Consider the following 13,271-nt stretch of genomic DNA (forward strand, 5'->3'; position numbering starts at 1 on the left):
AGATTTTTAAATTTCAAATTCAATTTTTTAGGCTTCCAACTCAATCTTATTAAGCACTAAATAAAATAAGAAATGTATAGTACGTACTTTATCAAAAATTAAAAGCAATTAAGTAATTTTTTAGTCCACCCTCAGAAAGCATAAACTGCTTATATTCTATTATATTAGTTGCCATACCACAGAATTCATAAACATGTGCAAAGAATAATTAATTATCGGGACTGAGAAACGGTATTACCGCAAATGTTTTGCCAAAAAATGCAAAATTTATTTTACACACACTTTAGTTTAAAAAACCATTACAGTTACCACTACAATATTAGCAAATACTGTAAAAGAGAGAATAATTAACAGTATAGAGAAGAGAGAGAATGTCACTTCATATGCAAATTTATCACGCGTATTTTATATTTTATAATTTACTGTATTATCCTTTGTCAACATACAAAATAATAATAAAAAAGATCCGGTGAAATCTAAACATTAAAATTACTTGTTTGAACGTTCATGCTACATACATTGCAAATGAAAAGTATATTTAGCTTTCTCATAGTTAATATTTGTTATATCGAGTTTTATTACTTCAAAATTAATAAACTATATATATATATATTTTTTTTTTTGATAACTTTCAACATAAATGTCTTGTCTATAGAAACGTTTCATTTTCGTTGAATGTGTTTGAGGTTATGTCGTGACAATTTTCTTTCCAGTTTTGGCCAATAACTTTAAGCGAATCGATCAATGTGTTATAGGAAAAATACGGTTTGAACAGAAATATATCGTTCATAACTTTACTGCTTATCAAAGTAAGACCAGAAATGAAAGGAAGAAAAATATAATATATTGCCGCTACAAAGGAACATTGTTTATGAATATTTCGCGAAAAAATTCAAAATGGCGTATGTATTTCCTAATTTTTCTTAGTCAATAGTTAGGCTCAGAAATTTAAGTTCTGACGAGAATATTGCTGTCTTTAACGAAGGTGTTACGGCTGATACGAATTTATTGTTTACGAGAAATTCTCAGCAACTCAGCGAATTTCGCGACTAGTTAGTGGCGTATTTCTACGGCAGATGGAACTTGCGCTTTAAGATTTCAAGAAAAAAAAAGCAAGCATTTCACACAGTCGGCTATTGCACGTAGTTTAATGAGAAAATTTTTTTGATAAATATCTGTATAACATTGTAATTGTAAACTTAAAAAAAATTGAGTTTGAATGTTAGAAAATTGAATTTAAAGCTTATATCTCTTACTCATATGGCGTAAAATGACAATTAAATATTTTTTTCTTATTAAATAATTACAAGAAACATAATTTGAAAACAAAATTCCAGTCTATTTGCTATTATTATTAACACCTTCATTTTCTTTTTTCCGTTCCTCGCGTATACGTTTAAAGGCCTCCGTTTTAACAAAATCTACGGAATTGTAAACGACACTGCTTTGTACCGGAGCTCTGGCCGAAGGATCGGCTGCCAAAGCTAAACGATTAATACCTGGTGCACTTAAATTACTAATACTCATACTTTGGCGATTAATAGCTGGAGCATTCGTAACGTCTAAATCGAAATATTGTAATTTATGCTCATTTTTTGGTGGTAAATGTAATAGCCCAGATGTTGTACTTAACGATGTATTGCCGGTTATCGTAGACGAATTAGTTATAAAAGGCGTTGCTATTTGCATGGCTGCGTTTGCCGAGGCGGTGCGTTGATGTTGTACGGTAAAGCTGGGTGGAGTAGCCCCTGTAATAGCGACTGGTGTATTACAAATTATGCTTTGGTTATTAATCGCATAATTAGGTCGCGGTTGACGTGGTAAGGTACGTGTTTCCATAACAAATGAATCGTTATTGGGAGTTAGCACCATAGATAATGGAGCACCCGTCGAACGACGTGATATATTTCCCAAAGTATTCGAATTTCCAATCTGAAAATATTAATCTAGAATCATTTACTGAAATTTTATTAATACAAATTATTCTCCGGAAAAACCCCTGCTATCTTTTGTGTCTAAATTTTAAGGGTATGAAGATCAATTCGAATTTAACTAGCAAAGACACCTACCATTTTCAATAAGAAAATTCTGATAACGACTTAACAAAGCTCTGTTAAATAATTAGAATTAAGATATAGTTAGATTTGAAAGCCTACTTCTCCCATATTAAAAAAAAGGAAAATATTTTTGCGGACATTTCATCTACGTCTACATGAAAATACCTTCGCAAACAAAGTAAACAAATTAAAATTCTGTTTATGGAAACTATTTCTGACGATGTGTGAAATTTGGTATATTAGCGAAAAATGGTTATGGAAGAACATCGAAATTTGAGACTCTAGTGCGGCCAAACTAGAAAATGTCGCCTATATTCACCTACATATCACGTGAATCTTGGAAAAGGCGACAAAAAATCAAACAGATTTGCGATAACTTGGAAGCAGTCAACTAGGGAGAACTAGTCCATGTGGCTTGCCAACCAAACTCGAATCTTTTCGATTGCCACTTGTTTTACGAAAGTGTACGAAAATGTTCGGATTATATATATAATATATATAGAGCTAATGGCGGACAATAATTGAAATGAAACTATTTTTAATCATTTTCTTACAATAAACATGCACTTTCTACAAAAAAAAAAAAAAGCGTTTTACTAAAAAAAAAAAAAAAAATCCGACACTATAAAAACTTCATTCTAACACTACCCATAACTTTTTTCCAAAAAGAATTAGCATTTTGACGCTTGATTAACAGCTGGTTTGAACGAAAAGATGCAATTTTCGTTGGGATGAGTAAAACTATTATATCGATTGCCTTGCAGCCGGATTGAAAGGAAAGAAATTATATAGAGTAGAATCCACATTTATAAAGCTAATGAAGGCTAACATTTGCTTAATTACAAAATAAAATGTTAAAGTGTTTCTCAAAAACATTTGATACATAAAATAAAGCTATGGAAATTTATAAAAATTATTTTAACGATATAATAAGATTAGTAAAATATGCAACAGAATTTAGTTACTTACCTTAAAAGCATTTGGTTTGTTTTTACGATCGACTGACGGCGGTTTTAGCTTCGGCTTACTTTCAATGATCGCTGCTGGTACGGTTGTCGCTTGTAATTGGGTACTTTGAAGTTTACTGTTTAGAGCCTCGATTTGTGCTGCCAATTGTGGCGGTTTAGCGGGTAACTCTTCTGGCGGCTTATCGGCTTCGACACTTAGCTTTGGTTTTAATTTACGATTAACTGGTGGTACATCACTTTGTTCCATAAAATCATAACGGAAAACATTTCCTTCCACTTTACTGGGAGCAGCATTCGTATAACAATGAGGTCTAGGCAAAGTACGTACAATATTTGTCGTAGTTGTTGTTTGATTACTTGATGAAGTCACGGATGATGCTGGTGAGGCGGGAACTGGCACTAAATTTGGAGTTGATGCTGCTATGGGATTAGCTTCACCTGGGCTGGTCGTCATCTTATCAATGAGATGGGCCATATTATAATAGGGTAGTTGATGGGAACGCGGTATATCGTAACTTTCATCGACTACTGAACTAGCATCTCTTGGCCCTATAATGGCGGGGGAAGTATTTTCCGTATCGGAAAACTGGGGTAGATCTCTTGGCAGCCTGTAAAATTCATTTTTTTCAGTTTATCTATTATCGATTTCCCGAGCGCTTTACTTTGAGCCTTACTTTTCATTTTCCTTGAAATCTAATATTAAATTATTTTTATTCTTTAAAACTTTAGCTAATTTTTCCAAACATTCACTGGAATTTCCATTTGCTTTTTGATCTTTACTAAGATCGTCTGGTATCTTGGAAAACCGTTGCGAGTAAGTTAACACAAAGGATTCATTTTCCACCGAACTATCTGAGGGTCGGGTATTGCGATCTATAAAAAAGAGAGTTTATGTCTAGAGAAGAAAACAAATTCAAAAAACTTATAATACCTAAATTTTCTCTTAAAGGCATTGGGTGGGTCCATTCGTCATCGTCGGTAAAAACACTTTCCGAATCGGAATCGGAGCGTTGACTGCGATTTTTGGTAACCGATAAAGGCTGTTGCTATCAAATGTATATATATATACATATATATATATATATATATATATATATATATAAAGCATATTTAAGAGCTGATACTTCATTAAATAAATATAACGAAATCAAACGTACCGTTCCACAGTTTGTGATTTTTGGTGAATACGATTGATCATTGGTTAAATTTAAACCGATGTTATTATGACTGCGCGGTGTATCATAAAATTTCGGATCCAAATTATTTAAGGGCGTTGTGGGATTATTACCTTCAACCTAAAATATTTGAAATGATTAAGTTTTTTTTTTAAACTCAAATTGACGCTTAACTTTTCGTATTTACCATAAATTTTGGGCTACCCGAAAAACATTCACTTATTGGTATGTAAGGGCCTGAAGCCGTACTTAGGGCCGGTGACGGTTGTACATTATGGGTTTGCGTTTCAGGCAGCGGTGTATTATTAAGCACCAGATTTTCAGGTATTTTGCGCACCACACCATTCGAGCTAACAGCCAATCGCGGAGATTCTTGAAAAGCCGCTGCATTCAAGTATAAAGCAGCAGTTTGATGCTGTTGCTGTTGCTGTTGCTGTTGTATTGCATCAGTAATCATTTCTTTATTCGTAACGGCTGCCACACTTTCTAGCTGTTGCTTTTCAAAGTGAGCGTCACACAATAAGGTTTCGCGATTAGTGTATTCAGTGTTAACGTACGCGCTATCATTGATATTTTGTGCATTACCTAGGCCACCGGTGATTATCGGTTGTTGTTCCACTACGGCTGTAGGCTTCCGTAGTATATCGTTATAGAAACTTTGACGTATATTAACCGATACAATATTGCCGGTCGATGAATTTATACTTGTAGCGTCATTAAAAGAACTCGTATGCACCGAACTGATAGTCGTTGTATTTATATTCTGACCACGATTTTCATCTTGCGATTGTTTTGTGTCATGTAAATGGCACACTTGACAAATACAATTTACCCAGTCACGCATATCCGTTTCCGTATCGGCCGCTAAGTAATAGGTACGTTTCGGTGTCTTAATATCAAACATAAATTGAAATTTCTGTTTACGATTTTCCAAACGCAAACCGCAATCCACCTGTTCGCATTGATCCAAATCAATGACACCCTTCAGTTTGCGACACTTGCGATCGGCATAGTATTCTAGGCAAAACTGCTCCGGTATCTCGCCTTGTTTCAATGTAAACCAACGTCTACGCCAACGCTACACAGTCGCAAAGCAATTGTCAACAAAAAGAAAAATATTACTTTATTACTCATATACATTGTTTGTGTTGTAGAACGTACGATATAACTACTTTTTGTGCGTGTGTGTATGTGATAATGTCATTTTTAGGTATACATTATAGTATGCAGATATATTCCTGTGTGTGTGCCTTTATGAATTCACTAATGTAAAACAAATTGTGAGCGTAAAAATTAACAAATTCTAAGCAATGTATTTAGATAAAGTGGGTTCTAACGTATATTACATATGCACACGTATATATGCCAAACGATTTGTATGCGAATATTAGTATGAGGGAGCGAGCGTCTCTTATCTTTTCTTATATTATGGCTATTGCATTATTAATGACCAATGCCTGATGATACAAAGTTCCAAAGTTTTAAATAAACAAACAGACATTTCTAAAATATTGGGATTTAACCGTTTGAGTCCCAAGCAGCGCAATCGCGTTGTTCAGATTTTATGTCGAGAAAATCCAGACGATACTGAAAAAACGCGCGACTGCGCTGTTTGGGATTCTTCGACAGTGTTTTTTCAATATCGTCCGGAACTCAAACGGTTAAGCGTAAACTAGGGGAATTGTTTATACTCTTGCCTCGATGCTTAAGTCCGTAGGAAAACTCGAACAAATGTTGTTTACAGTTGCTTTCTAACTCACAAACTCGTAACGCATAGAACGGGTGTGTGAAAAGTCTCTGCCTCGTGAAGAAACAATATATTATTTTTTTCCAAAATTCATCTTTATTCATCAATATGGCATTCTTCAAAAATGATATAAACAATCGAATCTATTTCGAATTTTTCAAGACCTTTTTTGTAGAAAGATATTTGCCATGATTTCCTAAATTTTAAGCATATAATTGTGTATTGCGGCCACATCTGAATGTGAATTTAAGTAAATGTGGCACCCAATGGTATTGTTCCCTTACGGTTATCCAAAATTTCAACGTAATGTTAACCAAATACCCAATTTTTTTCCAGTTCCACAATGGGTTCATCTCGACTCATGCACACGACTTTCTAAGAACAGCTTCACGACCGAAATAGTTGATCTTTTGATTAGAATACTTATCGCAAACATATTTCGTAACTCTTGTGAGCAAGTGCTGCCATGTATAGGTCGGACACTTTTCAGCCAAGTCTCCATACATAATACAGTGTACTAAACAAAGGACAATATTCGCATCATTCCAGAAAACTATTTAGTTGTATTCAATACATATACGAAATTTATTATTAAGCGTTTAAATGCGGACAGAAACAACGGGTGTTTTCGGAAAGGGGGGAGAACCTTCTCGAACTTAAAGGAGAATGTACGCTTTGAATGAAAAGAATGCCGTAAGCGAAAGTCATATGCGAAATTTTATTCTCGAAGATGGTCACACGCGAGAGTTCAGTCAATCAAGTCGAGGTTTTGAGGCACTTCAACTTCGTTTCAAGATATTTTGCCTTTGAGATTAATTGAATGTTTTCTACAGATTTATCCATAAATTCATCAATTTTTTTTTTTTTGAAGACTATTTTGAAAGATAACTTAAGAAATTGTACCGGTTTCACATTTCTATTTCTATTCGATGTAATCAACTTGAAATTTTATTCCGGTCAGGAGTGGTATGTGAAAAGGCTTGGGCTTTTTTTCAACCGAGCAATAGGCATACTTTCATCTTACAAATTAAATTGATTTTCTTATGCAAGTGGGCAAGTGGCGCTGGGTAACGTCAATATGCAAATTTGTTCGTTGAAATTTTCCTATAAATAGCTTTTAAGAAGACTTTTTTTTAAATTTTTTTCTCTAACCTCTCAGGATTAGTACGTTTAAGACAATTAAAAATAATGAATAATTTTATAATTGCGTAGCATTGAACAATGCATACTATAACCTGGAAATCGGAGTTGCCTGGCTGTCTGTCTGTCTGTCTGTCTGTCCCCCACTATAAGTCGGATAAGTAATGCAAACACTGTATGTGATATTTCCTCTCTCTTTTGGAACATGTTGTCGCTGCAATATTAATAAAATTGAATTGAGAAGATTCTACACCCATGATTTCGAAATTTAAATATCTTTATTTGTGTTTTTCAAAAAGAATACTGAGACGCTATTGAAAGCGATAAATGCTGCTTTAAAAACATCAAAGGAAAAATTTTAGAGCTCCGTTTAAGTGTCGCATTGCGGACAATTATTAAAAAGACCAAAATCAAACATTGTAACTCGAAACTTGGGAGAGCAACGCCGCAAAACTATCCGCGCACTTTCTGAAAACCAATCAGTCATCCGTCGACGAGTATTGTATTCAACAATCGAGACTATTGTAGTTCGAGTTAGTTTAAATTTATACCGAGGTATGTCATTAAGTACAAAGCTGCTCAAGCTTTTTGCGTCAATTCTGGACAAAATCGCCTGAATCTCCGAGGAACGCATGTCGCATGTGTAATCTATTCCAAGTCAGGATAGGAGTAAAGCTGACTTTTTTCGGCGAATCGAGTGCAGAAGTTGTTGCGTGCAAAGCTCATCCTTTTCTTATGTTGATCAAAGTTGTGGAGCGGTATAAGAACTACCAAGGCGTCTGTCCTATTCTCACCTACCCAAATATTTCTTTTATGCAGGCCTATAAATTCGCCACATCATTTGCTGTTGTGACTGTCTTGATCAAAATAAATGATTCGTCAATCAATCAAACGATTCATTTTGATTTCATCAAAAGATGGAGCCAATGGCTCGCTTTAATGATTAGTAATTTCCATTTCGGGAAATTGCAGTTATTCAAATTCCTTCGCTAAAGAATTTACAAAAATGTTGCTTTATACCGGCAACAAAGCCAAATATTTGTAGTATAGCGCACCTATCGCTAAGGCATACACCACATGCGGGCACCTACAAATAGATCATTGGGATACCAATTACAGCGTTTTATCTACTTTCTTTATTTATATAAAAATGCTTATGTATTTACATTATATATATATATATATATATATATATATATATATACTCGATTGGTTAAAAAACCTCCAGAATTGTTTGGTAGTTTATAGTAAGCATCGACTTCCACTTTGCAGTCGATTTTAAAGCCATCTGTATGAATATTGATTGGATTATGCCACTGCTTCCGCATTACTTCTACTTAAACGGGACGAGAGAGCAGAAGAATGGGCGACAATCTTTACAAAGTGATTTTCACAGGGGCTTTGCACCACTGGGAGAGTTCTACAGAGAGGTAAGAAAGTGGTAATGGTAACGCCGGGGCAAATCTCAACCTATACGATGGATGGAAATTTGCCAGCCGAACTCTCTACGGTTTTGTCGACGCATTAGAACTGTTATGGAGAAAGCTAACTCCGTTCTTATTAACAAATTCTAAGTCCATTACACGCTTTGATCTCATTCTCTGTCTAACAGCAGAAAGTGCAATTAGTCAGCGGACTAGTTGGGAACACTCCACGGGGCACTAGTCTTTTCCGATACCATCAAATACATTCACTTAAGTGACATCAATCCGAGCTTTATCACTGTTGATGCACCTTCATCTGTCGCCTGAACACAAAACATTCACTTAACTTAAGTAACGTCAATCTGACTTTTGCTGCCGTTGAGATAATTTCTTCGGTAGTCAATTCGTACAATATTGTGATATGTGATCCGGCAATTTTATCGCGCTTGTTCTCCATACGTTCGACAATCACTTGATTCCATTTCCGTTTTAGCAGTAAATCGCAGATGGTCCACTACTTTCTTTAATTAATTCTTTAATTTGGTTCACTGTTGATTCTTCTGATTTTGTATTCTATCTTATGCAAATTGTCCTCAACGATTCGCCCTCGGGCTAATGTTTAGCTATAAGATAAAACATGCATTTCTTTTTTTCCTCAATTTGTTGAAGAATTTTATTAACTTTTATTGTCGATTTGTGGAGTATAAGGAGCTCGACACGTCTGCAGCGACGAAATTTCCAAAACGAAAATCAGCAAAGTATTTGCGAGATGACACTCATTATAAACAATTCGACACTCATTATAAACAATATGATATCTTTACACAAGCTTAGGTAAGATAAGCCTTAACGGCCCCGTGTCGAAGAAGAAGAAGCACTTGTATTAGTAAAGTATAAAACGCAATAACTTTTGCCTAAGTTAATGAATGGCTTAATGTGCTTTGGTTTTTCTCTGCTTTTTTTGTACGGCTTAATAAAATTCGTATTGTCAAAGTTGCACGACTTGAAGATTGTTTCGTTAATGAGGAAAGACGCGGGAATCCTTTTTCTTTAGCTCACGATATGCATGCACGATATGCTTGGAATTTTGCATTGTAACATAATATTCCCAATAAATGCTTTGTCATATAAAATTGATTTTTTTTTTTGGGGAAATTCTTTTAAAAATAAAAATTATAAAAGTTCTATTAAAACTTGAACAATATTTATTTAAAATTTTTTTTTTTTTTTTTTATTTTATTTAAGTGATCCGTAAAGTGTTTTGCTTTTTTTTTTTCATTTCAATTTAAATAAATGAAAATATGCGCAAAAGATATATTTTCGCATACGTTATAGAAATGCCGATATATAAACGCACACATGCACAATTGTTTATAAATTTTCATATAAACAATCGTTGATTCATCATCATTATCATCATCATCATCATCGTCATCATTTTTGTAGGAACTAAAGTTATGTTCTTTTGATATTTAGAAATACAATTATAATATAAAAAACCAAAAAAAATAAAAATAAATAAATAAATAAATAAATAAGATAAACATTTATTAATTATAGATTCATTTATTTATTCGTCTGTCAATCGAACTGTCGATCAATCTATCGATTTATCGATATATATGCTTGTTTGCTCTTTATTGAGCTACGTCTGACTAACAATTATTTCCTAAGAAGAATTTATGTAAATTTAGTTGTTGTCATTGTTCATTACACTTGTGTGTTTATTATTTATTATATAATTGTTTTGTTATTCTTCTTATGATTACTATTAAGCGTTGTGTGTTCAATGGATTCACGCGACTATGTATAGGATAGTTAGTGTGTAAGTTGAAGTGCAATTTTATACTAAACGGAAAGTTTGCAAACAAGGAAAACATCAGCCATATTTGTATATAGTTTTATTGTTACTATGAAATGTCTACATATAAGTATATGTATATATATATATGTGTGTGCATGAATATGATTAAAGACATGCCCGTATCCATGGCTGAATTATATACCTTATGTTCTCTCAAAACAAGACCTAATATTATAGTGTGTGCGGCCGGTAGCGTTTATCGGTTGTTTCGTATAATTGTTTTTTTTTTTTTGTTTTTTGAAGTGGTTTTCTAGGAATCCACTCATATTTTTCGTGTTCCTTGTCCGTTAAGTATATTTTAGTGTTTACCAGAGAAAAAATGTTATTAAAGCTATTTTAAGGGACATTTATACGAAAGCGATTTATTTAATTTAAAATCATATATATTGTATATGTGTGGGTGCGTGTGTGTGTGTGTGTGTGTAAGAAAACGTGTTTGTAAATAATTGTGCGTGGAAGCTATTATGCATTATGTATGGAAGTATGTATGTACGTCTACACAATTTTTAAAATTAAGAAAATTTTTACTGGCGTCAGCTTAAATTGTTTTTCTCAATAGCAAAGTAAACAGAGCGAATTACTCTGACAAACGCCCACTTGAGATATTTATGGAAGATTATCCAGCACAGTCAGCAGCAATCAGCAAGACCAAGACCAACCAACCAACCATCTAAATTGCAATGATATATATGTTTAAAATATTCATGCACCCTATGATAGGCTATACGTATTTTTACCAACATTCAATATTTAACTGACATTCTTTAAATTGTAAATTGGAAATTTTAAAAACTGTCAATTGTTCGATTAACGGACAAAATCGCAAATATTTTCGGAATGATACATCACCAGAATTCATTCCTTCAAGCCGCCCATTATCTTTTGTACTTGTTGCCCTATGTGCTCTCAATCACACGTTATACAGATGTAATAAGACTATCACTATTTTGGTAAAGTTCACGAACATATATATGTATATATATATATATGAGAAAACTCATATAAACCCCGTAAAATATATTCTTGGTGGCAGAGATTGGACATGAGATTTCTAGTCAACTAATGGGTTTTCATCACCAACCACTAAAAGATGACATCACTCCGTTGATAATATAAAGCAACACGCAAACATGGCCTGCTTCCTTAAATTATACGTATGTATTCTTGATCAATTTAGGATTCGTTGAAATTGTATAACGATATCCGCCTTAAGTGTTTTTTTTTTTTTTTTTTTTGCAAAACTGAGTAATACAAGCGCCACAAAGTAAGTTGTTAATTGTATGCCAACGTTCAGCGTACACTATTAATCAATTGAAAAGTCTCTTCTTTAAGGATACGTCATCATGCCAAGATTTATTTTAAACACAAATGGTAGATTAGACGTATAAAAGTGACAATCGAAGGCTCCATAGCGGTTTTGTTTATCATTCTCGCAGCTACATTGAGTCAAGACATTATAGTATAGGTATATATGTGTTTATCATCAAGTTTCTTTTTAAACAATTGCTTATAAAATTATGACTTATGAGTTAGGATTTCAAAAATATACAAGATCTACCGATATATACGACTATTAAGATATCCTTTTTTCTGCCTTGCAATTACCTACTAGCTTATGATGGATTCGAATATAATCGAGTATATTATTTCCGTCTTGTTAATAGCTCGGCCGCTCTTTTAATTGTGTGATATAATCTGGAAAACATATCTCAGAGTCAGTCAAATTTTCTTTAAGTTTTCGCACAAGAAGCCGTCGCCGTCGCCGTCGCCGTCGCCGTTTCAAAGTCGCCATTGATTATTCGTTAAAAAAAGAAAGTGTGCTGTCATGATATCCGCGCCATAAAGTTGCAAGTACAGTAGTATCCTATTATCTAAGATGTCGAATTGTTGACTTGAGCAAACCATTAAGCCAAAAACGGATCACTGAAGTATCCCAAAGAAAATTGCTATAATTATCTAAGTTTATTCATCCGTTTGTTTATTGTATATATGCTGGTGAATGTCGGCATGAAAAGGCCGACATAAAAATTGATACTTAAAAGCTTTGATATATATTTGGCTTAATAACATATAATTGGTCGTAGGTAGACAGTGCCTCTAAGGACAAGTGTTTTTCACAGCTACTGAATGAATGCATAAAATTCGTCCCAAAACCAAATTTAATTCTTTTTTTTTGCGTTGTATTTGCAATCACAACGAGAATATCAAATGAATTTTAATCTATAAAAAGAGTATTATCGGTGCGGAGACTAAGTGACAAAAAAAAAAAAAAGTTGAATTCGGTTATTCATCTACAGCAATTTTAAATATAAATAACACAATATAAATAATTATAAGCATTTAAGAGACTAAATATTATGTTCAAAAATGTAATACGATTTTTATGACTCCATCTCTTATAAAGATCAAAATTTCATTTCGATTCCCTATACGCTGTTTGCAAGATTTTTTTTCTTGAGCCCCGATTCATTTCCCCAATGCTCAATGCCCTTCTTTCACGTTATTACTCATTCGATGACTTTAAGCAATCATTGCTCCTTTTGAAATCGTTAACATACGTTTGCTTTATCAAATCATTTCCTCTCATTTTGTGTCAAACACTTACTATTATATTATTATTGTAAAAGAATGAAAGACGTTATAATCGGCGCAGGCCGCACGTTACATACCCTACATTCTCTGCATACTCTACTTCGTCCAATAAAACTCTTTACTTATTTTCATTATAATAAATTCCTACTATATTGCATTCAAGATCTTGTATTCAAGATTTGAATCGACTCTACACAAATTTACGAAAATTAATTTATTTATAATATATATATAAGAATATGTAAAGAAAAGAAAAAAAAAAAGCAAGTAATAATTTATGTATAAATAAATAAGAAAGAAAAAA

At 33.4% G+C, this 13,271-nt stretch overlaps 1 protein-coding gene across 4 annotated transcripts in view; it reads right to left on the reverse strand.

Moving 5' to 3' along the window:
- Nucleotides 1-612: 612 nt before the first annotated feature.
- LOC119632673 (protein daughter of sevenless) overlaps nt 613-13,271 on the reverse strand; it is an 18,229-nt gene continuing 5,570 nt past the window's right edge. For 2 of the 4 annotated variants that reach the window (XM_038025701.1, XM_038025700.1), the window contains 6 exons: nt 4,388-5,278; nt 4,183-4,320; nt 3,957-4,071; nt 3,700-3,898; nt 3,027-3,633; nt 613-1,932 (listed from right to left, as the gene is read on the reverse strand). In XM_038025701.1, the coding sequence (XP_037881629.1) occupies nt 1,339-1,932; nt 3,027-3,633; nt 3,700-3,898; nt 3,957-4,071; nt 4,183-4,320; nt 4,388-5,278 (2,544 nt within the window). In that variant the 3' untranslated portion in view covers nt 613-1,338. Of the gene's footprint in view, nt 1,933-3,026; nt 3,634-3,699; nt 3,899-3,956; nt 4,072-4,182; nt 4,321-4,387; nt 5,279-10,280; nt 11,580-13,271 lie in introns of those variants that run through there. The other 2 variants (XM_038025699.1, XM_038025698.1) reach the window with 2 other exon arrangements.

This window comes from Glossina fuscipes, unplaced genomic scaffold (assembly GCF_014805625.2).
Source record: "Glossina fuscipes isolate IAEA_lab_2018 unplaced genomic scaffold, Yale_Gfus_2 1, whole genome shotgun sequence".
Taxonomy (NCBI): Eukaryota; Metazoa; Arthropoda; class Insecta; order Diptera; family Glossinidae; genus Glossina; species Glossina fuscipes.